The following is a 26736-nucleotide window of genomic DNA, read 5'->3' as shown; positions in this document are numbered from 1 at the left end:
CTATGAAAGTAAAACATAAACTAATTATTAATCTGAAGCAATACAATAAGGGCTTGTCCACACACAGCATTGCAGCGGTTTAACTCAAGGTGCAATTTTAAACTGGCTTAGTTAATCTGGTACAAAAGGCTGTGGGGAGAATCTTTTATTTCAGGTTATGCCAAGTTTATTTTGCTTTAGCTTAAGTTGATTAGGAACAGATTTAAGATAAATCACAATAAGCCACTCTCAAACCGAAATAATAGTATACACAGAGGGGTTTGCACCAGTTCATCTAAACCAGTTTAATTAAAATGGTGCTGGGTTGTGTGTATACAAGGCTATAATAAAAGGGTTTCTGTTTCGTGCTACTACATCCCTTTTTCTGAACATTTGTGAAACTGACACAGCTGACAAAACTTAATAAAGGTTCTATTTGTCATTTTAGAAGAGTGTGTATATATAGATAGATAGATATAATCAGGAATTCTCTAACCTCCACATGATGGGGCATATTATGCCACTGATTTTTAAGCAGAACTCCTAATTGAAATCCAACAGGGAGCATATAATGGCACTTTTGATTTAAAATTGTTGGCATGATATGAGGGGCGAGGGTGTTGAAGAGTTTCAAAATATTTTACCAAGCTGTGATATTTCAGTAGGTATCATTTGCCTTGGATTTAGGACAAAAAAAATCTCAAACTTGGTGTCTAACCTCAGGCACTTAAAGTCAATATTTAAGAACCTAAATAAGCAGTCTGCCTTGGATGACTGTAGTGTACCACCAGCTCCCCCTGAAGTCAATAGGATTACTCTTTTGAGTAAATCCTACTCAATGTCAGTAGGGGCAGATGAATCAGGTCCTCAGTTTTTATTCAGGTGTCACCAAGGCAAAATTCCCAGTGGAATTCAACATCAGTGGAAAGGGAGCAATTGAGTTTGGTGTCAATTGGTCTGAGTAAAATTTGCACAAAAATGGAGACAACTTTGATCCAAAGACTTGTTCCATAAAAAAACCCTAATAATTAAATTAAAAAAATTATTTGAGAAAAATACACTTTAAAAAGTAAATAATGGGGCCAAATTCTGCAAGATGCTGAGTACCCCCAGCTCCCAATGACTTCAAGTAGGGCATTCCAGACAGTGGAAGAAATATGGAAGGCAGCAGAGGCAAGACTGGGCCATAGAAGAGAGTGGTGAGACAGGAATTTTGGGTGATGTGAAGGAAGCAAGGAGGGGAGTTGGAAACGATGAGATCAGAGAAACAGGCGGGAGCAGAGGCTTGAGGAGCAGGACTGGGAGTTTGAAAAATATGCAGTGGATGAGAAGAACCCAGTGGCAGGATTTACAGAAGAGAGGAACTTCTTCTGTAGGCAAGGAAGATGACTTTCTCAGTAGCAAACTGTAGAGGAGTGAAGTGAGGATTGGGAGAGCCAGAGATGAGAGGGCTGCACTAGTCAGGAACAAGATGAGCAAGGCTGCTTAAGTGAGGGTTATGGTAACAGGAATGGAGACGACATATTTTAAGGAAGTTATACAGGAGGAAACCACAGGTTTTCTCAACAGCCTGAAAGCAGCGGTTCAAAACTGACACCAAGGTTTCAAAGGTAGGCAACCTGGAGAATGGTGGAGCTAGAAAGAGTAGTGGAGGAGGAGGAGGAAGAGGAGAGATCATGTGGAAAGGGGAAAATGAGGAGTATGGTGTTTTCCATGTTTTGTTTGATTTGGTGATGGGGCATACAGGCTGAGATGCATTAGGAAGGATCTGAAACAGGGAAGCACACCAACCCCCACACAGGACATTGAGAAACAAAACAAAACCATTTTTCAAATTAAAAAAGAAAAGGCTGGAAGGAAAAGACCATGATTGAAATCTCATCCTTGAACAGATGTGTCCAAATTGTAGACCAAAGATCCCAACTCAACTAAGAAAATGAGCCTCTCAGCATAGTTCTAGTAAAAGATTCATCTGTAGGCACAGGCTTGTGTATGAAACAGGAAAAATACTTCAGACAACATGCCAAGGAACAGGTCACATTACTATTTTTTTTTTTTGAAGGAGCTTTCTGGAGATACTGCCACCATCTCTCTATACGGTAGGTAGGTAGGGTATTTCTTATCATTGAACTGTTTACATCTTTCCATACTAAATGCTATGATGAGGACCTATCCATTTACACATACAAAATACGAATCCTATATGCAAAAATTAGCTTTTGCATGAACTTGTTCTGCATGTTCAAATGGAGACTTTTGCGTGTACAAACACCTGCCCCTACAAATATTGTGAGTGCAGTTAAGGTGGCTGCTGAAAATTTTGCCCTAATTACCGTATTTAGTCAACACATTTATAACCACTTTTGCTGAATCTGTCACATACTACAGCCTTCATCCACCACCAAAGATGTACTCACATTTTTGCATAAAATCATCATTGCCACTATACTTTTAAAAATTCCATTGTGACTCCTCTGCTCTAAAAGACAGACATCAGACAAAGATACGATCACCTCAAATCTCATGAAAAACATAATATGGCTGAATCTCCAAAATGGAAAATCTGGAGGCAAAGGGGTATTTTCTCATCCCATCGCACAGAGAGTTATGTAGGGAACTCCCTGCACATCATACTGATGGAAATGTTCAACATGCCAGATCTGAGAAGTGCTGGGGTGTTGTTAATAGCAAATTGGATATGCGAAGAAAAATTAATTTAAAATAAAATCTGAGATAAATGAATAGCCATATTCTTTTAACGAGCAGATTTATAACACCAATATGCAATCAAGGAAATATTATAGTTCAAAATGCTGACTTGCAATGAAAACCCCAGCTACATGACAGGAATTTGATATAACATGTCACAGTTCATGAAAAGAAAAGGCAAGTCTTCATGTTTCATGCAGATTGCCAGTACCACTTAATCAAGCTAAGACTAAGAACAACTTTTAAGGAAACCCCCTATATAAAAGAGCCTCTTTTTGCTTCAGGCTTCATTTGATGAAATGTTATGTGCTTTGTTTTTCTTTTTGTGGGATCTTTGCATCTTTCCATGCAAAATGCTACGGCTGCACTTTAAATGCAAGGCTATTTAACATTTGTATTTTTTCCAAATTAATGCTTATTATATGCTCTGAATTTAATGAAATCACATAAGAAATATGCTCGATTATGACAACCCATGTCTTCACTCCTATGTATGCCACCTACTGTTCAACTAGGAAACATTACAGCTGTCACATCAATAAAACTTCATATTAATATTCTCTCGGGTGGAAATACTCTGTTAGCCAACTATTTTTTTCCATTCTTTACTTCCAGATACATATGTTTTTGGAACACTCCGAAAACCAGAACTTATTCTCCAGGCCCTAAAAAGCAGGGGATTTTTTAAAGTTTAGTGAAATCTTTATTGGACAAATGCCTAAATTTGAGTAGTTCTGTTACAGTGTATGCTGACTTGAATGATAAATGTCAGCCTTGTCTCCTCTGAATTGCATGTGTTCATGCTGATTACATTTTACCATATACTGACTGCACAAGAGAACTCCTCATTTGCTTCTGTTTAATGATGATATTTCTCTTTCTCCCAGCATACATTCTCCATCTCTTCTGTGCTTGTTGGGCCATCAAGGCACACCTTTGTTTCATTTAATATGCAATTTTCACCTCTGACCCAAGAAACTAGTCTTAGGCTTCCTGAACTTTATTGCCTGTTAATAGACTGCTGGCTCTCTTTTCTGTAGTAATAGAAATGGTGGAAAGATATTTAATTGAAAAGGACTCACAAAGCTAGAGTATGAAAGGCAAAGTCAGATTGTTTAAAAAAAATAATCCAGAAATAATATGTTTGAGAAGCTTTTGATAATCTTTACAAGTTTGTGCCCCTTTATACAAATAAGAAAGACATCACAGATTTAATTATCTACCTAAAGAACAACAGCATAATACTCTGAATGGTGCTAAATGATTGATCTGGTCATTCATCTTCTGCTTACAACTATCTATGCATTTTGCTTCTTTCTAGTCATCAAAATGATGACATTAGCAACAGTGTCACAGAGCAGTCTTGGGTTTTCATAAAACACATACAGATGCTCTTTCCTGACCACTGTTTAGTGACACGTGGTTATAATTTTGTCTGTATTTCTTTGTCCTAGATTACTATTAGCTACATCTGTTCAATTAAAATAAAAAGCACGACACAGCTAGAGTCCAGTGGCCTTATATCAAAGGTAGCCTTTTAATGAAATAGAGAGATTTAATTTTTAACTGCTCTGATGAGTGAAAAATAGCTTTTTTTCCCCTCTGGAAGTTGTCTGTTTTGTGAATAGTTAGGAAAAGACATTATTATAACATAAGGGTATTTCTGTACATAAAAAGGCATTATTAAAAATGATTTACTGCCCTGTGTTATGAAACTTATAGGAAAAGTGTGATAATATATGAAACTTGTTTATTATGGACTTCATATAATTTTTGAATAATACTGCTTTTTCTTTTGACAAGTGCAATAAACTCAGCTGGTATAGACATACGTTGATTATCCCAAGTCAACTGTGCTGCTTAAAGAAACATGCCCAAACAATCAGCTTTTGACAACTGCATCTCCTGTTATTTACAATAGCCATCACAGTAATAACTCACCATTTCTATATTAATAAGGCAGTGAAATTTATTATGATGGTATTGAAAAGTTATTAAGTACTGCATCCCAAGTGACAAAGTACCACAGTACTGTCACTATCCAAAAGCAGTTGCCCATCCATCACCAAGCTTTCCAGATGGTCCTGCATCTTTATCGCTCCCAGGTTGGTGACATCACCTGTTCACCCACTCAAAATTGATGATGAAAGCAAACAGATCTATCTTACTTACATTTACCAAATCAATTTAATTTTACAGGCCGAGGCTTAGTGACATATTGACTGTTTTCCTTAATGGCATCTACTGTACTTAATGCAAGGAACTCATCTTTGAATACTGGCTTGCATAATGTGTCAGTTCATAATAAATTTTTGTGTAACATATTTACTTAAGGGGAAGAATTATGATTGCTTGTCAGTTCTTTTATTAAATGTAATGATCATTCTCTTTGTTTGGTTTTTTCCTCCTGATTCTATCTTTCTAAACAGCCAAACTAATTGGGTCTGGTTGTCTTTTAAGGGGGCATCTGACTTGGTCTTAAGGCAACTTTTCATCCAGTGTCAGAAATATGACAAATTAATTCCAGTCGCTGGAGTACTTTGTCCTTCCTTGGGCAAAATGCCACTGAAGTCAGTTTACCTCAGTACTGTACATGTAGATGACCCAACTCATGGGAGAACTTATAAAATTGAAAATAAAGATACTTTAAGATTCCTCTTCTTCTTCCCAATTCTTCTTTGTAGAATGTTAACAGTGGGATTTGATCTGAGGACAGGCAGTCAGGCCACAAGTTCCGTTTGGTTCCCACAGCTCCACCGTACTCCCCTCAGGAGTCAAAAGAGCCTCAGAACTCAACAGCTGGGGGGAAGGTACACATCTCCCTTGTCCTGTCTCCTCTCCATGTATGGATCCATAGTCCCATGCAGAGGACTTCACAGGTGCAGAGAAGTGAAGGACAGCACCAAGGGGTGGATGACCTCATGCCCCATGTGTGCAAGGACATATCAGAGCATGTCTATTCACTTCAATATGAAGAGATGGGGAGAAATGATTGGTCCCTAAGTAAGAATCTTAAGATATGTCTACTTAGCAACTAGACACCCATGGTTGGCGGGTGCCAGCCGACTCAGGCTCACAGGGCTCAGGCTGCGAGACAGTTTCATTGCTCTGCGGGTTCCAGGCTCAGGCTGAAGCCCAAGCCCTGAGATCCTCCCAGCTCACAGGATCCTAGAGCCTGGGCTCCAGCCCGAGCCCAGAAGTCTACACGGCAAAGAAACAGCCCCACCTCCCAAGTCCTACAAGCCCTAGTCAGCTGTCATGGGCCAGCTGTGGGTGTCTAATTGATGTGCAGAAACACCCTTAGTATTTAACCCATTGAAGTCAAAGGTGAAGGTTGCCTTCCCATTTATAAACCTAGAAGACTGGGTTAGTTTCTATGGAAATATGCTATTTAAAAAAAAAATTCTTAGAGTAACTTTTATATTAAAGCTGTGAGCGAAATTCTGTAATCCTTAGTTCTTACTCCACTCAAGTCCATGAGTAGATAAAGCACTGCGACATTTGGTGCAATTACACTAACAGAGATCAGGAGCTCATCCTCCACTGATCTGTAAAACCATGCCATGGAACTTTTTTTGTTCATGTTAATTGTACCATCAATTAATGGTAGATGATAGAAGATAACAATATTGTGCTACTTCCCATCTTCTACCTAGATCAAATGGGCCAAAAGATTTAGCAGGATGAGCACCTCTTCTGAAGATACTTTTTATTTGCAAAGTAAATCCAATTAGAACTGAATTATTTATGGCATACCGTTCCACGTATGTATATAGGCATTTATGTTATGCTTACCACTGTACAAGTTGAGAAACTTATGCTCTTTTATCTATGTCCACATGATGTAGGCTCTACACAGAGAGAAGTCAGGGTGTCTGATGCTGGCAGTCATCCTTCTACCGACACTCTTGATGCATGTAAATGGCATCATCTTTTAGAATTACATTTTGCTTATGACGAATTTATCTAAGAACTTATAGCACCAAATACAATTAGTCACATCCTCACCACAGGACATGGATGCATAGAAAAGAAGGATTTAGACTGGCAGCATTGCCAAAAATAGAATCAATCACTTTTTTTCAGGCAACCACTCCTTTGTATCAGCATCTTCTTCTATCACAAGCCCCCTCCCACTTAATCAAAGCACTCAGCATGTACTATGGACTTGAGCGTTGGAGGTGCTGAGCAATCTGGCCCTAAATTTAGCAAAGCAGTTAAGCACGTGCTTAACTTTAACCAGGTGAGTAGTCCTCTTGATGTTAAGCTGCTGCTTAAATGCCAAAGCACTCAACATCTTGCAGGACTGAGCTCTAAATGAGACAAACAAATATCTAAATAATGGAGAAAGGAAAACAAATCACTGGCATCTGTGACTGCCAAAAATATGTTGTCTGCTCCTAGACACTGAAGGATAGAACTGAGGAGCTGTCATCTGAGAGAGAAGATTAGGCCCTATCACACCATCCTAGTGGGCAGAGCCTATCCCGTTACCAAAGTGGTTCCAATTTTTTAAAACAACAGGATCACCAATAACCTGCTTCCTATTTTCCCCAAATGACAACATTGAAAAGAATACATAAGTCCTAAAAAGAAAAGGAGTACTTGTGGCACCTTAGAGACTAACCAATTTATTTGAGCATAAGCTTTCATGAGCTACAGCTCACTTCATCGGATGCATACTGTGGAAAGTGTAGAAGATCTTTTTATACACACAAAGCATGAAAAAATACCTCCCCCCACCCCACTCTCCTGCTGGTAATAGCTTATCTAAAGTGATCACTCTCCTTACAATGTGTATGATAATCAAGTTGGGCCATTTCCAGCACAAATCCAGGTTTTCTTCCCCCCCCCCCCGCCCCCGCCACACACAAACCCACTCTCCTGTTAGTAATAGCTTATCTAAAGTGACCACTCTCCTTACAATGTGTATGATAATCAAGGTGGGCCATTTCCAGCACAAATCCAGGGTTTAACAAGAACGTCTTGGGGGGGGGGGAGGGGGTAGGAAAAAACAAGGGGAAATAGGTTACCTTGCATAATGACTTAGCCACTCCCAGTCTCTATTCAAGCCTAAGGTAATTGTATCCAATTTGCAAATGAATTCAATTCAACAGTCTCTCGCTGGAGTCTGGATTTGAAGTTTTTTTGTTGAAGAATTGCAACTTTCAGGTCTGTAATCGCGTGACCAAAGAGATTGAAGTGTTCTCCGACTGGTTTATGAATGTTATAATTCTTGACATCTGATTTGTGTCCATTTATTCTTTTAAATAGAGACTGTCCAGTTTGACCAATGTACATGGCAGGGGGGCATTGCTGGCACATGATGGCATATATCACATTGGTGGATGTGCAGGTGAACGAGCCTCTGATAGTGTGGCTGATGTTATTAGGCCCTGTGATGGTGTCCCCTGAATAGATATGCGGGCAAAGTTGGCAACGGGCTTTGTTGCAAGGATAGGTTCCTGGGTTAGTGATTCTGTTGTGTGGTATGTGGTTGCTGGTGAGTATTTGCTTCAGGTTGGGGGGCTGTCTGTAGGCAAGGACTGGGCTGTCTCCCAAGATTTGTGAGAGTGTTGGGTCATCCTTCAGGATAGGTTGTAGATCCTTAATAATGCATTGGAGGGGTTTTAGTTGGGGGCTGAAGGTGACGGCTAGTGGCGTTCTGTTATTTTCTTTGTTAGGCCTGTCCTGTAGTAGGTGACTTCTGGGAACTCTTTTGGCTCTATCAATCTGTTTCTTCACTTCCGCAGGGGGTACTGTAGTTGTAAGAATGCTTGATAGAGATCTTGTAGGTGTTTGTCTCTGTCTGAGGGGTTGGAGCAAATGCGGTTGTATCGCAGAACTTGGCTGTAGACAATGGATCGTGTGGTGTGGTCAGGGTGAAAGCTGGAGGCATGTAGGTAGGAACAGTGGTCATAGGTTTCCGGTATAGGGTGGTGTTTATGTGACCATCGTTTATTAGCACTGTAGTATTAGCACGATGGTCACATAAACACAAATCCAGACTCCAGCGAGAGACTGTTGAATTGGAATTCATTTGCAAATTGGATACAATTAACTTAGGCTTGAATAGAGACTGGGAGTGGCTAAGTCATTATGCAAGGTAACCTATTTCCCCTTGTTTTTTCCTACCCCCCCCCCAGACGTTCTTGTTAAACCCTGGATTTGTGCTGGAAATGGCCCACCTTGATTATCATACACATTGTAAGGAGAGTGGTCACTTTAGATAAGCTATTACCAACAGGAGAGTGGGTTTGGGGAGGGGGGGGGGGGAGAAAACCTGGATTTGTGCTGGAAATGGCCCAACTTGATTATCATACACATTGTAAGGAGAGTGATCACTTTAGATAAGCTATTACCAGCAGGAGAGTGGGGTGGGGGGAGGTATTTTTTCATGCTTTGTGTGTATAAAAAGATCTTCTACACTTTCCACAGTATGCATCCGATGAAGTGAGCTGTAGCTCACGAAAGCTTATGCTAAAATAAATTGGTTAGTCTCTAAGGTGCCACAAGTACTCCTTTTCTTTTCGCGAATACAGACTAACATGGCTGTTACTCTGAAACCTGTCATAAGTCCTAAGATCAGTGAGACCAACAGGGGATGCTGTACTTCCCTCTCAACTCAGGTGGCCTAATATGGAGCTGCTCTATGTTACAGTTATGTAAAGCAGGGTCAGGATTTGACTTTAATTTAGTGTGATGCTCAGGAAAAGCACCAGATAGACAACAATGAAAAACTAAAAGTCAAGCAGAGAGCAGAAAGGAGCAGTACAAGATTCCTCACATACCCCATAACATCATCCCTTCTTTCTGGAGGACAATATCCAGAAATGAGGGAAGCTTTGTATCTTTTTTTTTTATTGTAATGGATTGATAGGGCCATATTCTACTGGTGTAACACTGAAGTAACTTCATTGACTTCAGTGGAGTTACTACAGGGTTTACATCAGTGTGAGGTCGGACTCTAATTCATAGAAACTGGACCAAGACTATCACCTCAATTCACATCAACAACCAAAAAATTTTCAGCTGACAATGATAGTCAAGCACCACCAACCTCAGCCAGATTTGATCATGTGACCTAGAGACGACTGTCCCTGTATCTAATTGCCAAATCCTTGAGCCACTCAGTTTCCCAAAATGTGTAATATTTTTAATTTTGCAAAAGTAATGGAAATACCATAGTCACACACAAATCACCTTTTCAGGTGGTGTTTAAAAATTTGCCAACTGCCTTATATAACTAACTGATTTCAGCATTTACACTGTTTGTCAGGAATAGCATGGTGGGAGTTTTAGGGAGTACTGGTCACATACCTATTGATTATATAGTAAAGCATGTTGTAGGGAAGAGGAAGGAGAAGTGCTGCTGCTTTGGTCTCTTTGGCCAAGATTTCCAAAAGTAGGAGACCAAAGTTAGGCTCCTAAGTAAGACTTTGGGTGCTGAGGATTTTAGAAAATCTGGGCATATATTTAGGTGCTGAAATATGGATTCATAAAAACAACTTTATACTCTGATTTTGAAAATCTAGACCCTTATGATTTGTTACTCCTATATTATTGTGTTTTAAAGATACAGAGTGTTGGATGGTCCTACACATGGAGTTTCTTGTAGACCAAACTCCAAATAAATAAATATGGAGTTTAAGTCAAACAGGACAAAACTAGAAAGTTTTAAAATATGACCACTCTATAACTTCTGGCCCTAAGACTTTTTTCAATTGTTTAAGAGGGCAATTCATGCCAATAAATATTCTGAGATATCTAATCTGTCAGTCTCAAAGTTCTTTTGTAAATTAAAGATATTTTTCATACCATTGGTTAATGCTGTACATTACTGTAACTAATCCCCACTCAACATTTTATACAAAGTTTCATGATTCTCATAACTCTCACTGGATCCTCTTCCAATCCAGATAGCATAAACTTTGTTTACATTTTGTAACGTCATGTTCTTATACCAGATTCAATACTGTTAAAATATATCTTTATGAAATCTCTTCAGACTCCAAGCCAATCACATTTGTCTCTAAGCCTCAATGCCATGAAAGAAGAGTATCTTCTGTTTTCTAAAGTTCTAAACTATTTTTTTTATCTTCTATAACGAGTTTGATTTATTGAACTTTACTGCTCCTGTTTCTACCTTCCTAGAATAGAAATCAAGTTTTAGGATAAACAGCATCTAAAACCATTGTAGATAAATTATGTTCCCATGAACATGAATTTAAACTAACTATACCAGTCAGCTATCTGAACTGAATGTTCAACGTGCTGCAGAAGATTCTTGTGGTAGACAAGAACATTTGTTTTAGTGAACTATTTAGAGATTCATTTTATAGTGCTCTCCAAGTTGTTCTTCCTAGCAGGGCAGGAACCATGATGAAATTGCTAAATTTGTGTTTCCTTGCTTGTTTTTGTTTCAAACTTGCTTTTGTTTAAAACTGACAGCCCTTAAAGCCTTGTTTTCTTTGTTGATTAAGAAGCAGTCAATTTTCCCTTTTTAAACAATCACTGAGCTACAGCTGCTTTGCCCCAGCAGACAACTGGGCTGCTGGCAAATACTAAAACCACAGTGACGAACTGCAAAAAAGCTTGACCTTTACCCTTGTCCAGTGACCCCTTGTTCGATTTGTACTTCAGCGAACCAATACCTGATTAGATAATGCTCAGTGCTAAACCCACAAAATGAGATCAAATTCTAATTTATGGCTTTTCATTTAAACTGGTATACAGCACTCTAATCATGACCCAAGCACAACGACATCACAACAAATTATTTTTGTCCCACAGCACAGTGTATAGCTCGAATATATAAATGGACACAATGGGCACGATTTTGCATGATTTGCAGAGGCAAAGCACCGTATTGATATCAGTGGGGAATTTTGCTAGCTGGAGCACTGTAGGAACAGGTCCCATTAAATTCCTCGTGTGCTGCACAGCAAAAGCAAATGGTTTTCGCATCAGCTGACTACCTGCAAACCTACTAGGGCAGGTCCTCCAGTTTTCCCTCCCCTGCACACCTCCACCAGCTAGTCCTAGAGATAATCAGAGATGGACTCAAGACACAAAACTTGGATCAAAGGTAAAAACGCTCCGAAGTTCAGAGGTGCTATGACTCTGCATATTATTAAAAATAGCAGCCCTCTCCAAAATGTGGAACCAGATCCAACTTTAGATTTCAACCTGTGTCCCCATTCCAAAGTGTATGAGTGGTCTGTGCCCAGACCTGGAGTTTCTAGTTCAAGGTCATCGCACCTATCAATAATAAACAGTTGCAAAGAAGAAGCACATCTTGGAGATTTTTAAGTCAAAATGCACACTGCTATATCCCCATAACTTCATACAATACCAAGAACAGTGTTCAGAGTTTGTCCAAGAAATACTAACTCTTTTTTTCTCTTGACAAAAGATTCCTCCTTAATTCTTCACATACATTAGAGAAATGGTGTTTATTATTATAACATGATCATATTGTTTCACTGTAACCTCAAAAGAAGGCAAGTTTATGAAGGGAAAGAATAATTTATCAAGAACAGTTGTTCTTGAAGTAATTGTAAAAGTATCAGTTCCTAAGAACAAAATAGGTACACAGACAGTAAGCAATGTGGAAGTCTTGTCATGTATGCGTAACCTTCTGCCAGGTGGAGTTGGCAGCAACAAGGGCCATGTTCAGTATCTAGGGGTTCCTCTGAACAATACAAACAGAACCGAGCCCCCACCCAGTACTTTGGGAACACTTAGCTCCACTCCTGAGCGCTTCTAAGAGGCAATACTTCCAAACTTACAAGCATTGAGTCTGTTCATAACAAAAGAGAATGCTTAGTGAAAGGGAACCAAACATTAATTTGGGAAAACACCACAGTCACGTGCAAAGCGTATGATCATAAGCAAACCTGACCTCACAGTGCAGTGGGTGGTGTTCTTTGCCTCAGTTTCCCACTTTGTAGTGGGAAAGTCTGATGAACAACTGTCCATTTAGCACATCATTCCCTTCTCTCTCTGCTGCACCCCACTCACACTTGGCTGCCCTCGATGAGTGAAGACCCAGAGTTCAGAGATGCATTCACGGGGTTCGCCTTCCACCCCGGGGAGGGAGAGGCGTCGAGCAATGCCTCTGCAACTGGCTCACCGCTGGCTCCTGTCCTCTGCCGCTGCTGCTCCTCTGCCACCGCTGGCCGCTGTCTCTCTGCCGCTGTTAGGGCCGCTGCTTGCTGCTCCTGCGACATCACGTTCTGAGGTCCCACCACTTAACCCAGCTCTTAGTGATTTCAGCAGGTAGTGGGGAACTGCACAGCCAGTTTAGTGTTCTCTGTATTCACTGTCCTCACACAGGGCCTTAAGCTTAGCTCCTAGACCAGCTCAGCAGTGATGTCAGCTCTAGTAATTACCAACCACAAACAAGGACTCTCAATTGAGCCTAATCAGCTCTGTCATTAAGGCTATGTCTACACTACTGCGGTAAGTCGACCTACGCTACACAACTCCAGCTACATGAATAACCTAGCTGGAGTCAACGTATCTTAGGTCAAGTTACCACGGAGTCTACACCGCGAGGGGTCAATGGGAGAAATTCTCCCGTCTACTTACCTTACTCTTCTTATAAGGGGTAGAGTACAGGGGTCAACTGGAGAGTGATCTGCAGTCAATTTGGTGGGTCTTTACTAGACCCACTAAATGGACCATCAGTGGATCGATCTCAGAGCGTCGATCCCCGCTGTAGTATAGACCTGCCCTAAGGTAGATCAAACAGTGTCTATGACTCCTTAGGCACAGTCCACACCACCAGGTAAGAACACCTGCCCCCACCCACTCTCATCTCCACTGGGATTTGGCATCCCTGCCCTCTGCTTAGCAAGTGAGGTTCACTTTAGGGTGCCCCCCTCATAAGCAGAGTTCTACTCCCCTTTACTCAGACAATAAGGATAACAACAATTCACTACCCCGCATTCAAATACTAGAGTGATTTGTAACCCAAAGCCAGCCAAAACTGATCATTGTGGCAAAGCAGCTCCATCTGCTGCACACCTAGGCAAAGTCACCATGTCTATACAAACACAGTCTGCTCATGAAGTCTTTTTCCCAGCTATCACCAGATGTGAGGGGACAGCTCATTCAGACCCTGCTTACATCTGTTTCCCAGGCATATTTCCTGTGCGATTCCAAAGGAGAAGTTGAATACATTGCATAGCTGCATGTGGGAAGGTAGCCTGGATATGGTGAAACATCATTTTTTGCCTATGAAACCAATGATCACTTATTCACAGCACTTATAATTGGGCTTCCTCCAGCGAAAAGAGTAGTAGTAACAATCATACACCACCATCCTGCTATAGCAAAAGGATGATACTCCATTTTCCCTTGATATCACACAACATGCCCTTTCTTACTTCTTCATTTCACACTGACTATCCAAATGTTTTATAATCAAAAAGAAAGAGGATGACAATGGCAGCAGCAAGATCGATGCACTACGCAGCACAAGTTCCTTGGGAATTATTGTGGGGTGGCAGATAAAAATATCCACTTTCTGTAAAGTGACTAAAATCTGCAATTATCCTGCACAGTCATCAGGCTAAACCTTGCTCCCACTGAAAACAAAGATAAAACTACCACTTAACTTAAGTGAGGGCAAGGATTGAGCTCAATACACCTATCCAGTAAGTAATACACACTACAATACCTGATTGGATGGGAGAACTACAGGAGGAGATGGTTAATCTGAGGAGCATCCGTGCATATGAAGAATTCATTAAAAATATGTATATGGAGACCTCCTAAGTTGAGGAAGCAATCCAGCTAGGGAGGACTGCTGTAGCAGCACCAGGAGAGGAGGACAGGGCTCCTCCACAGGGAGGAAGCTTGCTGCTGGTTACTACTTTGACAGGGTAACAAGCCTTGTGGATGGAGGGAAGCAGTAGATATATCTCAGCTTTAGTAAGGTTTTTGAAACGGTCTCATATGACTTTCTCAGAAACAAACTGAAGAAATATTGTCTAGAGCAGTGGTTCTCAAACCTAGTCCGCCGCTTGTTCAGGGAAAGCCCCTGGCGTGCCAGACCGGTTTGTTTACCTGCCGCGTCCGCAGGTTCAGCCGATCGCGACTCCCATTGGCCACAGTTCGCTACTCCAGGCCAATGGTGGCTGCGGGAAAGGCGGCCAGCATGTCCCTTGGCCTGCGCCACTTTCCACAGCCCCCACTGGCCTGGAGCAGCGAACTGTGGCCAGTGGGAGCCGCGATCGGCCGAACCTGCGGACGCGGCAGGTAAACAAACCGGTCCGGCGCACCAGGGGCTTTCCCTGAACAAACGGTGGACCGGCTTTGAGAACCACAGGTCTAGAGGAACCTACTATAAGATGGGTGCACAACTGGTTGGAAATGCACACTCAGAGAGTAGTTAAGCATGGTTCTCAATCAAGCTGGAAGAGTATATTGAGTGGGATCCTGCAGGGATCTGTCCTGGGTCCAGTTCTCGTCAATAAATTATTTGGATAATGCCATAGAGAGTAGAGTTATAAAGTTTGTGAAAATACCTAACTGGGAGGGTTTGCAAGTGCTTTGGAGGACAGAATTTGAATTCAAAATTATCTTGACTGGAGAAATGGTCTGAAGTAAATAGGATGAAATTCAATAAGGACAAATGCAAAGTACTACACTTCTGAAGGAATAATCCATTACACAAATACAAAAATGACTGCCTAGGAAGGAGTACTGCGGGAAAGGATCTGGGGGTTATAATGGACCACAAACTAAATATGAGTCAACAGAATAATACTGTTGCAGAAAAAGAAAATATCATTCCAGGATACATTAGCAGGACTGTTGTACACAAGACACGAGAAAGAATTATTCCACTCTACTCAGCACTGATAAGGCTTCAACTGGAGTATTGTGTCCAGTTCTGGGCACCATACTTTGGGAAAGATGTCAACAAATTGGAGAAAGTCCAGAGGAGAGCAACAAAAATGATTAAAGGTCTAGAAAACATGACCGATGAGGAAAGATTGACAACCCTCGGTTTGTTTAGTCTGGAAAAGAGAAGACTGAGGGGGGACATGATAACAATCTTCAAGTATGTAAAAGGTTGTTAGAAAGAGGAGGGTGATAAATTGTTCTGCTTAACCACTGAGGACAGGACAAGAAGTAATGGACTTAAATAGCAGCAAGAGAGATTTAGGTTAGCCATTAGGAAAAACTTCCTAACTGTAAGGGCAATTAAGCTCTGGAACAAATTCCCTAGGGATGTTGTGGAATCTTCATCATTAGAGGTTTTTAAGAACAGGTTAGACAAACACCTGTCAGGGATGGTCTAGATAATACTCAGTACTACTTCAGTCAGGGGGCTGGACTAGATGACTTATCAAGGTCCCTTCCAGGTCTACATTTCTATGATTCTATTACACAAGGGTGTCCAATTAGCTAGGTGGCAAGAAAAGTCTACATTCAACAGGTTGTAGATAGATATAACCAAATGGCACTTTTCTCCCCATTCTCCCTGCTCTGTCACTGTCCTCCCTTTGTCACTCTCTACAATGTCTATCTCCCTCTTACACTAGCAACATGCTTTCTACGGCTCCCAACATAAAGAGAACAGGAGCCAAGATACACCTGCTGTCTTAACCCTGACAAGGCTGTGATGTCTCTGAAAGACTATATTTGTTCTGTGTTTGAAGTCAATGAGAGTGATACCAGTGTCTTCCACGAAGTGAGTTGGCCCATTAATTAGAGTATGGAGGGCCTAGTGTTAGTCTCCCAGCAATGAGCTTAACTTGACCTTTTAACATGCCAGTAACCAATCTGGATACACATTTACACCAGAGCAAACACAGGTTTATCCAGAATGAAAAAATAAGTTAGACTGATGCACGCTGTCTGCAAGCCTGTTTTGTTTTGTTTGCATTTGGTATTAACTAAGCTTTAGAAAAAACCCTCTCAAAACAAAAATGGCCAATTTTTCCTATTGGAGTGAGTAATACAGATGCGGTATTAGTCTAGACTTTGAGTATCCTGGATTTGGTTGGTTTATTTTATAAGTTACCAATTGCCAGGTTTTCCCCCCTCAACTTGTCATAAATACACTTATTTTACTGGCTGGAAGCAATACGGTATTCTGTTGTTCACCTGTTTCTAGCCTCCTTTATGATTGCAAAGCATTTGTAGGTGGATGATCAATTTCCAATTTATTGCTAATTTTATGTGGGTTTCACTGAATACCTTTGAACTGTTTAAATTTGATTGGGAAAACTGAAGAACACTTTTTTTTTTTCAGCTTTCCCAAATAAATACTCTCATTCAAGTGTGTTGGAAGGGCTTCAGAATAATTCACCTTTCGAGCTTCCAATTTCTTCTTCTTCTTCTTCTTCGTTGTTCTGACAAAAAAGTTTTGAAATTAAAAGAAACCTGAGGCACTAAAAACTAGAGTATTCGTGCCTATATTTAAAGGTAAAACCAAAAGGCCACATCTTTAACTGGTGTCACTCAGCAGCAGTGTGTCTTTAACTAAAATCAGAAGCAGACTCTTGTGTTCATGGAGCTGTGCTGCTTTACATCACCTGAGGATCTGGTCCAAAATGTATTTGTTTTGACTGGTGTTCAACTCACATTTCAGATGGTGTGACAGCAATTTTTTTTAAACTTCCGTTATCAATCCATGCTTCATTGTGGTGTGGCTATTAGACAGCGTTTATGACTTCCTGGTGCCTTGTTCAAAGAATAAAGATTTCTCACCAGTAACTATATTGCATCAGGGTCTGTTAATTTTATAGAGTTCTGCCAAGTCTATAATTTCTCTTGAAACTTTTCTGTCATATTGTCACAGGTCTCACATGTGTTTAAACAACTGGATGGAAAGTTTGCAAAGAACTCACCGAATATTTACTGATGGTTAAAAGCAAACCAAACATTTATGATCCACCATGTGTTTTGAGGGCTATACTCCAAAGTACAACTCCAATTATTTGATCTCTGGGTAAGTAAAACTCCGAGTACATCAAAGGCCCACCATATTCCTGAGAGCAATGCAAACTAAGCATTTCTCCCCTACTTATCAAAAAATCTGTCATCTCAATGAAAAACAAAAATGGAAAATCGGGATTGTCCTATATTTTTACTTCACATCTTTCAAACTATGAATAAAAAGGTTCATGCAAGAACGATTTTTATGTCACATCAGACAAACGCTGAGAAAAACACCTGATTTTTTTAAGACTCGAATTTTTATCTGAGCCACAAAAACACAGAATGTGTAGTGTTGGATCAGTTGATTGGCCCAGGTAGTCTGAATAGTATGCCTCGAGGTAACCACACATAATGCTTTGGATCTAAGCAGAATAAAAAACATAACACGCCTAGACAATTGTGCAATGTTGTACTTAGCAAAGGAGAGGTGCCTGGAGTGGGGGTGGATTCCCTTCTGATTGCTCAAAGGGATCAGATTCAAAGGAGAAAGTTATTAACGGCCAGCTTGTGACTGGTCATTAAAAGTATGTCTACACTGCAATTAGACACCCATGGTTGGCCCATGCCAGCTGACTCAGGTTCACAGCTTGAACTAAGGGGCTAACTGTGATGGAGACATTCAGGCGGGGTTCCAGCCAAGCCTGAACATCTTCCCTAAGAGGGCACACAAGGTGTCGGGGGGGTACATGGAGCCATGAACAGAGCCCCTCATACTGCCCCGAGTGCAAGGGCTAACTACCCCAAAAGGAGAAGAAAGGAGCTAGAGCCATGGCCCCGCCACCCATAAAACCCAGCAGTGCTGACCAGTCACAGGGAGGAGCACACACTTCCCTCCTTCAGTCTGTGGAGCTATGATGCATCCTGTAGGGCTCTGGAAGGCCTCCAGGAGGAGCAATGCCACCTCTAATGTGCGGCTGTGCTTATGAGTCTGAAGACCCAATCCTACTCCTATCAAAATTAATGGTAAAGAACCCATTGACTTCAATGGAAGTAGAATCAAGGCCTTAGGCTTCCAACTCTGAAAACCATCATGTCTTGCAGCTATAGTTTACCAAATAATGATGCCTCTAGGCCATTCTAAATCAGTGATTCTGGTGACTAAAAGAAACTTCCACATTTTTTCAAATGAGTTCCACAAATTTCATCTGCAGACCTCTCTCCTAGTCCCATGTTATATTTCAGAGCTTCATGAAAACAAAACATAATTGCCACATAAAAGTTCAGATAAGTGACTGCCTCCTCTTCCTACCATAGAAGAGAGACAGGACTTGATGTTTAGGTGTGATGGTGGTGATTCCCTGCATGTTTTTATATGTGCATGTATACTTTTATTTTCTTCCATAAAATGTCAAAAGACTCAATCTAGCAGTTCTTATGCATGCAAAATAACCATTAACTTCAACAGCATATCCTCTTACTCTAAAAATGCATCTGAGTTTGTAAACTTTGACAACAGTTGAACAGAACAAAAGAATTTAAAGTTTCTTACCTCCCAACCATAACTGGGATCTTTCAGATTTGCCTGCTGCTCTCCCACATATGGCCCAAATTTTTCACCTACTTCAATCTTCCTTTTGGTCCATATTCCTAATCCTGCTCCAGGAACATTTGACTCTCGGAGCTCAAACTCTGAAGGAATGGGAATGTTATCAGGAATGTATATGGGAGCCTTGTAAGGAGACCCCTCCTTTGGTGTGAATGCTTCGCTGGATGTTGCTGGAGAAGATGGCTCTTGGACACTGAGGGACAGTTTACTAGCCTCTCCATCAGCCTCTGACATTTCCTCCAAAGGAACTTCAGGGAAGCTTTCATATAAACATTCATCACCTGAAAATGAATCCAAATGTTAGGGACTGTATTAAGCAAATGTGCTGAAGGGTTTTATACTTTAAACCCTTTTAACTTGTACATTAAGCAGAAAAGGCAGTTTGCTGGTTCTACAGCACCTTCATCAACGGCTAATACTGCAGTAGAGTTTCATCCTAAGAGATGCTGAGCAATCTCTCTGTTGTGGAACTGTGTATGTTCAGCACCTCTCAGAACCAGGCCAGAGGGCTCTTACCATCCAAAGTAGTTTGCACACTTGTACACGAGCACTGTCACCAGTGACTGAATTACATACACAGGTATATAATAAGCAAACCCAGTTGCCCAATATGGTGTGCATATAGCACTTTACACAATTTCCTCTTTGAAATTACTATTGAAAACTGGCAATTACAAATCACAAATGAAATCCCAGCCAAATGAAAATTGGGAAGGTTTTACTGGACTTTGTTCCACTAAGGGGACAATGGCTCAAATTCAATCTAAAATATGGAGAGAGAAAAATGTGGTGGCCTCAGATTAGTCTTTAGAAGGAAAGCTGTCCACCACGCAACTGTTGGCCAGATCCTCAGCTGATGTAAATCAATCTAGCACCAATGACCTTAATGGAATTACAGCAAATTACAGCTGCCAAGGATCTGGCCCAAAAAGTCACTACACAGGGGACATGATTCAGCACAGCTCACATCATAATATTCAAGTAGTCCTTCCCCATGTCCAAAAAGTCAATTTTTCTTCCAAGAAAATTATTTAGGTCCTAGTTCAACAGGGTACTTAAGCAGAGGGGGAACTTTAAGCACATGTTTTAGCATGGTCACACATTGAATGTTTTTCCACTGATAAAATGTCATCTATCATGCCTTTATTACATATTACCTAACAATTTTATGTCTACATTTTCAAGATTCTGCCACTTCTGACAACAAACATTGGGGCATAACAAATCATTTGAATACATCACCCCTGGCATGTACCAGATACTTCATCTGCAAGCAATATATTCACAGCCCTGAATTGTTTTTCTTCTTCTAATACGGAGCTAACTGTGGCCACACAGACATCATAAAGAAGTTCAGCTACCCATTTCCCTACGCTTTGATTTGGCAAATTTCATCTGCGCTCTAAATAATTGGACCCCCAATATCAACTAGTTTGTTTATCACTTTTCTAAGGACTGTCCTTCAGAGGAGTGTAAAATCCCCTGATTAATTCCGTCACCAGGATGATAGACAAATGCATAGAAGGATTTTTCACCGTTGTTTCTGTTTCAAAAGTCCTTTCTCTGAGAGCTCAGGTTGAGTGGAGTTCAGCAGGAATGGCTTGATCCTGAAGGCTGCTAAGGACTGATGAAAGAGTTGCTGAGAGGAAAAGTACTAGCATTCAACTCTAGCTGTTTGCTTAGCATCTGCACAAAGGCTGCTGATGGCTTTATACTACTCCCACTGATGTTCATGGCAAAACTCCCATGGATCAGGCCTATGACATCCTGCGCTGAGTAGAGAGGAAGATAGGCCATGAGAGGGACAGGAATTAAGGTGTGGACAGAGTGCAATGGTTAACTTCAGTCCTGTGCATTAAAATGACCTGCCTACCAGTCATATTTGATGATATTTCTGTTGCACCTTCAAGTGCCACTTTGCCAAAGCATGCAGAAGAGCTGAGTTTAGGAGAAAGCAAGAGCAGAGATGGTTATGAACCACAGTCACAGAAACGTCTCCAAAGTTCCCATGAAGCTGTGTCACTCAGAGTGCTGCTCAATGATCCATGGCATCTGCACATGGCTTATGAGCTATGGCAAGGATTTTCAAAGAGGCCTGAGGGAGTTAGGCAACCAAATCCCCTGAATTTCCCTACGATACTGATACCTAACTCCCTTGGGCTCCTCTGTCAGTTTGTTGCTCCCCCACTTCACAGTTAAATACTACATTCCTACCCCTCATGCTCCCTCCTCAAACCGACCCACTCTGCTTTCCTCCACACCAGTTCCCACCTTCAATTTGAGTATCCCAAAACTCCTTCCTTCCACAGCACAAAGGAGCTGTTCACGCAATTCACTCTGCATAAATGAACTCAACATCCTTCATTCCATCCTTCCCAACTTTTGGCCCTGTTACAAAGCACCCTGTCTAGTCACTCCATCAGTGGCTCAGCACTGCTCTCACACAGGTTCCAACCACACCCCTGAATGACAGAGCCTTTAAACCCTAGCAAGTATTGCACTGCAGATGTGCCATACTCAACTTCTCTCCTCCAGAGTGTGTTTGCTGCACTCCAGTTAAATTTCTCTTTCAGTCTCAAAAAAGGCTAAAACCATTCATACCTCTGGTCAAACTGATCTACAGCCTTAAACGTATGGAGCCAGATCCTCAGCTGCTGTCCATTGGCCAATGGAGATATGCTAATGGTACAATTCCATTTTTACTCTGCTCTGGTCACACCTGTAACCCCCTTCAGTGACCAGCATTTGCACCCAATGCATAATTTAAAACAAGTTGATTTTACATTTTAAATCCCGTGGTGATGAACTGCACATGTGTGCCCTTCTGCCTAAAAGCAGTGTCTGAACTGAATGCCAGGGCATCATTCTGCTTACAAGGGCAATACAGTCTAAGAAAAATATAAAAACAAACACTTAAAAAACCAAAAAGCTGAATTATACCTTCCAGACATTTGAAAACCATTTTTAAAAAATCACTTAGATCAGCGCTCCATTTACACCAGCTGAGGGCCTGGCCCAGAGTGTCAGAAAATGTGAGGCCTCCTTCTGCTCAAACTTAAACCAATGTAAATCAGAAGTTACTTCATGGACGTCATTGGAGTTACACTGATATAAAACTGCTGTGAGATCAGAATTAGGCCCCAGGGTCTGTGCTTCCAAGTACAATTGTCTATATAAATAGCCAACCACTCACACATATAGTGCTGCAATTTGGAATTTCAAGCAGGACTCCTTAAGATCAAATAACTCTCCCCATTAGAAATGGGATGAAGTCACTGAGACCTCTGATAGGGAAATAGAAAAGATTAGGTAATACAGAAGACATTTCCCGCCATCAAATTCCTTGCTGCTGTTTTGCAGTAAAAACATGAAAAAAGCTTCAAAGGAAACCCTGTAGGAAAGGTTAATTGCTACTAAAAGACCAGGGTGGACACCAGTGTTTGCACTTTCTGCTCCAAGTTGCATGCCATCAGGAAACAGTACATGTGGCTGCAGGCTGGGGATGTGCCTGATGAAGCCAGGAGACATCCATGTGCCAAAGCTGACACCACAGCCCTAACCTCTCTGGGACCTGGGAGAGTAACCTGGGGTTACTTTAAACAGCATGCTGGGCTTCTGTGTGGAACAGGGAGGAGGGGCTGGATTTCCTTCCACTTGGACATATGTTTAGTAGTTTAGCATGCTCTTCCCTTCCAAGGGCAATTAAATAATGGGATATAGCATGTGAAAGAGCCAGGGAAGCTGACGCAGCTACAGCTACCTTGCCTTCAGCTGCAGCAGCTGGTGAGTCGAATGCTTGGGGCGCACAAGGCAGAGGCAGGAGTGCGGTCAGAAATGCAGTGCAAGAACATTGCGTGGAGCTGTGCCCAGGATGGCAGTGGTTAAAAAATAAGAAGCGGGTCAACCATCCTAAACTAAACTCCAAATTCTCCAAATGAGAATGGGTAAAATCCATTGACCCTCGACTACACTATTGGCTGTGTCTTTCTATGGCTTGAACGTCACTTGATCATATGCAGATGACAAACAGGCATACTGGTGCATTACATGCATTAATACTAGGGATGGGCCAAACCAAAGCTCAGGGTACAAAAACACTGAAGGGATCAAAATCTGGATCCTGATCTTGATGTTCGAACTCATTTCTAATTAATAAAGTCAAGCAAATATCACTGATTTTTCTTTCTCCTTTTCTCAGTCTATGTGACCTTTCTCACTTCAGCCAGTTTCTGCTGTGGGATGCATACACACAAAGCTCCCACTGACCTACACATTTACTAGCACACAACTCACACTCTGATCTTGGAGGCCCGCCTGTCACACATCAGAATTTTGGAGTTCTGCTTGTATTTTTGAACATGTGTGACAGGAGCCTTTAATGCACTGTCACTTTATTAAGGTCTTCTTGGGTACAACTAAGGATCAGAGATTTAGTCATCTCCCTGAGAAAAGCCAGGATGGGCCTGGATGGGCCATGGAAGAATATTTTCAAATGGCACTCCAAGGATATAGACTGGGAACTCTTATGTGACCAGAGTCCTTCCATATTTGTTTGACCCAACATTTCTGTCCAGCTCAGGCAATACTACAGTAATTATTTGTAAGTGTATCTGAAACAAAGCAGGCATTTCCTATACAAATGGGACACCTTTATCTAAATTACTGTTTAAACAGGTATTTAAGAAAGGACTGTCACAGGCAGGAACTGGTTGATTACAAAACACATTAGTTTAGCTCTAGAGTGGAGGTGGTCAGGAAAAGTTGCAAATTAGCGGTTGGCAACCTGGGAGTTTCAGGAGCTGTGTTAGGCCACATATGAGCCAAGTGGGAGGCATCAGATAGCCTCTGTGCTCAATGAGGTATAGTTTAGCGGTAGTCTCCTCTATGTCTTTTAGTGGAAAGTCAGATAAAGATCCTTGCCTTTAGGAACAGTCCTCTGGATGTGAGGGTCCGGGCTGATATCTTCAGACATAAAAGAGCCACTGACCAAGAACTACATTATTCCATATGAAAATATTATCAGCACACATACTGAAAGTGGTTTATGCCACTCCTTATCCACAGAACTGTTCAGCAGAACTGGATATAATCCTTGTTATTTATTAACAACTGTATTGTGGCCTCAAGCTTTTAACCAGGAATCAGGACCCCATTGTGCTAGGCACTGTACATACACAACAAACAGATAGTCCCTGCCCCGAAGAGTTTACAGTCTGAGTAGAATGTAGACATGCAGTGTTGGTCCCAGGATATTAGAGAGAAAAGGTGGGTGAGGTAATATCTTTTATTGGACCAACTTCTGTTGGTGACCTGAAGAAGAGCTCTGTGTAAGCCCGAAAGCTTGCCTCTCCCACCCACAGAAGCCGGTCCAATAAAAGATATTACCTCACCCACTTTGTCTCTCTAGAATGCAGATAATAATTCCCAGTTAGTTGGAGTTCACAAAAATGGGATATTACCACTGATTAGATTATTGACTGTTATTTGTGACTAAATTGTGATTCCAGTTCCAATTTTGCATTCTAAGACATAGTTCGTGGTTATCACTGTCGGGGTTTTTTGTTTATTTTAAGCAGGGTCACCTCTGAGTACTAACAAGCCATTGTTAATGGAACCGTATTTTAGGTCCCCGTGTGTAGCCGGCTTAATTCACTTATGCACATAAACTGGAAGTCACTGATTGTTTATTATATATAAACATAGGTTGGTGGCCCTTTGCAGAGGTACTGGGCCTGATTCTGATTTCACATACGCTGCTGTAAGTCAACAGTAAGTGCATGGCCTTCCACGGAGGTATACCATTGTAAATCGGGTATAATTATGAGAACAATCCAGCTCATACTTCTGTTTTGTCTTTAAAATGACACCATGAATTTTACAATCACTGAAATATTTCCTTCCTAGTGTTACAAATAACATCTAAGGCTGTTCTGTTTGAAAATACGTTTCTCTATTTTTTTTCAGTTTGTTTCTTTTGTACATCTGACAACACTTTCTGTCTAGGCATGCTCACTGTTTCACTAAAGTTGCCCCTGATGTTTGCATAGGTCTGTCACCCAACAACAAGAGAAAAGAAAACATTTTAAAAATAGGAAGTGTAGTTGTAAAACCACAAACACTGTCAGCGGGAATAAGGGGCACATGTTATATCTGAAGCTACTTTTAAATCATAGTTTAATCTGAATTGGTGAAAGAAAAAACTATTTTTCCATAGTCTTCAAATATATTGCTGTTATATATATATAATTTGACCCTAACACAAATGTAAAAAGCAAATGAAGTTCTGAATATTTTCTAAGGGCCTGCTTCTGCATTCCTTACCAATATTGAGTGGTATTTATGTGAATAGTACTATGAAATTCTATGAAACTATTCGCATGCATAAGTGCTACTCAGGATGAATAAGGGGTGCAGAATTGGAGCCTAACCTTCTATTAGATAGAGTTTGTTATATATTGTCACATGTTAGCCCACAGGGGCAGATTCTGATCTCAGTTACACTGGTGTAAATCCAGAATAATTACTTTAGATTTACCATCAATTTATAAATTAGGCCAATGTCTGGCCTGTTGTTAACTGAAGTCCAGAGAATTTCTTCAGATTGGCATTAATGTAACAAAGAAAACAAAATTTGGTCCACAGATTTTAGCATTCCTGTTATATGAGTTATCTATGTATTATGAAGCAAGATTATAAACTGCTTTTTCACAACTGATTTGATGCAGCCACACTTTCCCCTTTGTTGCTACACAACAGAAGGCCATTCTGGCACCAATAACCTCCAACATAAAGAAAATAATTATGCACGTCCCTCAGAAGAGGGAGTTCTAGCTACAGATTGCAGATACAAAGGAATGTGAAAACAGCAATATAAAAGCACGCAAAGTTAACCATGAATTTGGTTTTATTTCATACTTGAAGAGTGCAGAAATCAACTTCTTTTTCATGTCCTCCACTATGGCATTTATTATACGTATTAAAATGTGCTTTGTTCTTACAAGAATAAATAGGGGAAGAGAAATAGTGACTTCTGATTCTTCAAGGGTCAGTGTAGGGAAGGTTTAGGTCTTTGAAAAACTTCAGACTATGTCTCATTCCAAAATAATTGTAATTAAAACATAATGTGAATAATTCAAAAGGATCCAGTTTTCAGAGTTCCTCAGCATATGAAAAAAACTTCACATTGAGTTTCCTTACATTTACCATATTTTACCTGAGGAAAACATGAAAATCAGTATATTAGAGAGATATATGAGTTACTGAAGGAAGAATTAGTATAAAACTTTGAGTGCTTTGGCGAAAAACGTTTATAGGAAAACAAGGTTTCAGAGTAGCAGCCGTGTTAGTCTGTATTCACAAAAAGAAAAGGAGTACTTGTGGCACCTTAGAGACTAACAAATTTATTTGAGCATAAGCTTTCGTGAGCTACAGCTCACTTCATCGGATGCACTCAGTGGAAAATACAGTGGGGAGATTTATATACATAGAGAACATGAAACAATGGGTGTTACCGTACACACTGTAACGAGAGTGATCACTTA

The 26736-nt window shown here is 40.8% G+C and overlaps 1 protein-coding gene across 5 annotated transcripts in view; it reads right to left on the bottom strand.

The window, feature by feature from the left end:
• The window catches only part of MECOM (MDS1 and EVI1 complex locus), a 445868-nt gene that overhangs the window by 231980 nt on the left and 187152 nt on the right, over nt 1–26736 (bottom strand). For all 5 annotated transcript variants that reach the window (XM_043522424.1, XM_043522423.1, XM_043522430.1 and 2 more), the window contains exon 2: nt 19139–19476. In XM_043522424.1, coding sequence (XP_043378359.1) covers nt 19139–19476 — 338 coding nt within the window. The remainder of the gene's footprint in view (nt 1–19138; nt 19477–26736) is intronic.

This window comes from Chelonia mydas, chromosome 9, assembly GCF_015237465.2.
Source record: "Chelonia mydas isolate rCheMyd1 chromosome 9, rCheMyd1.pri.v2, whole genome shotgun sequence".
NCBI lineage: Eukaryota > Metazoa > Chordata > Testudines > Cheloniidae > Chelonia > Chelonia mydas.
The sequence above is the reverse complement of the archived record's forward strand: the minus strand, read 5'-3'. Positions and strand labels throughout refer to the sequence as shown.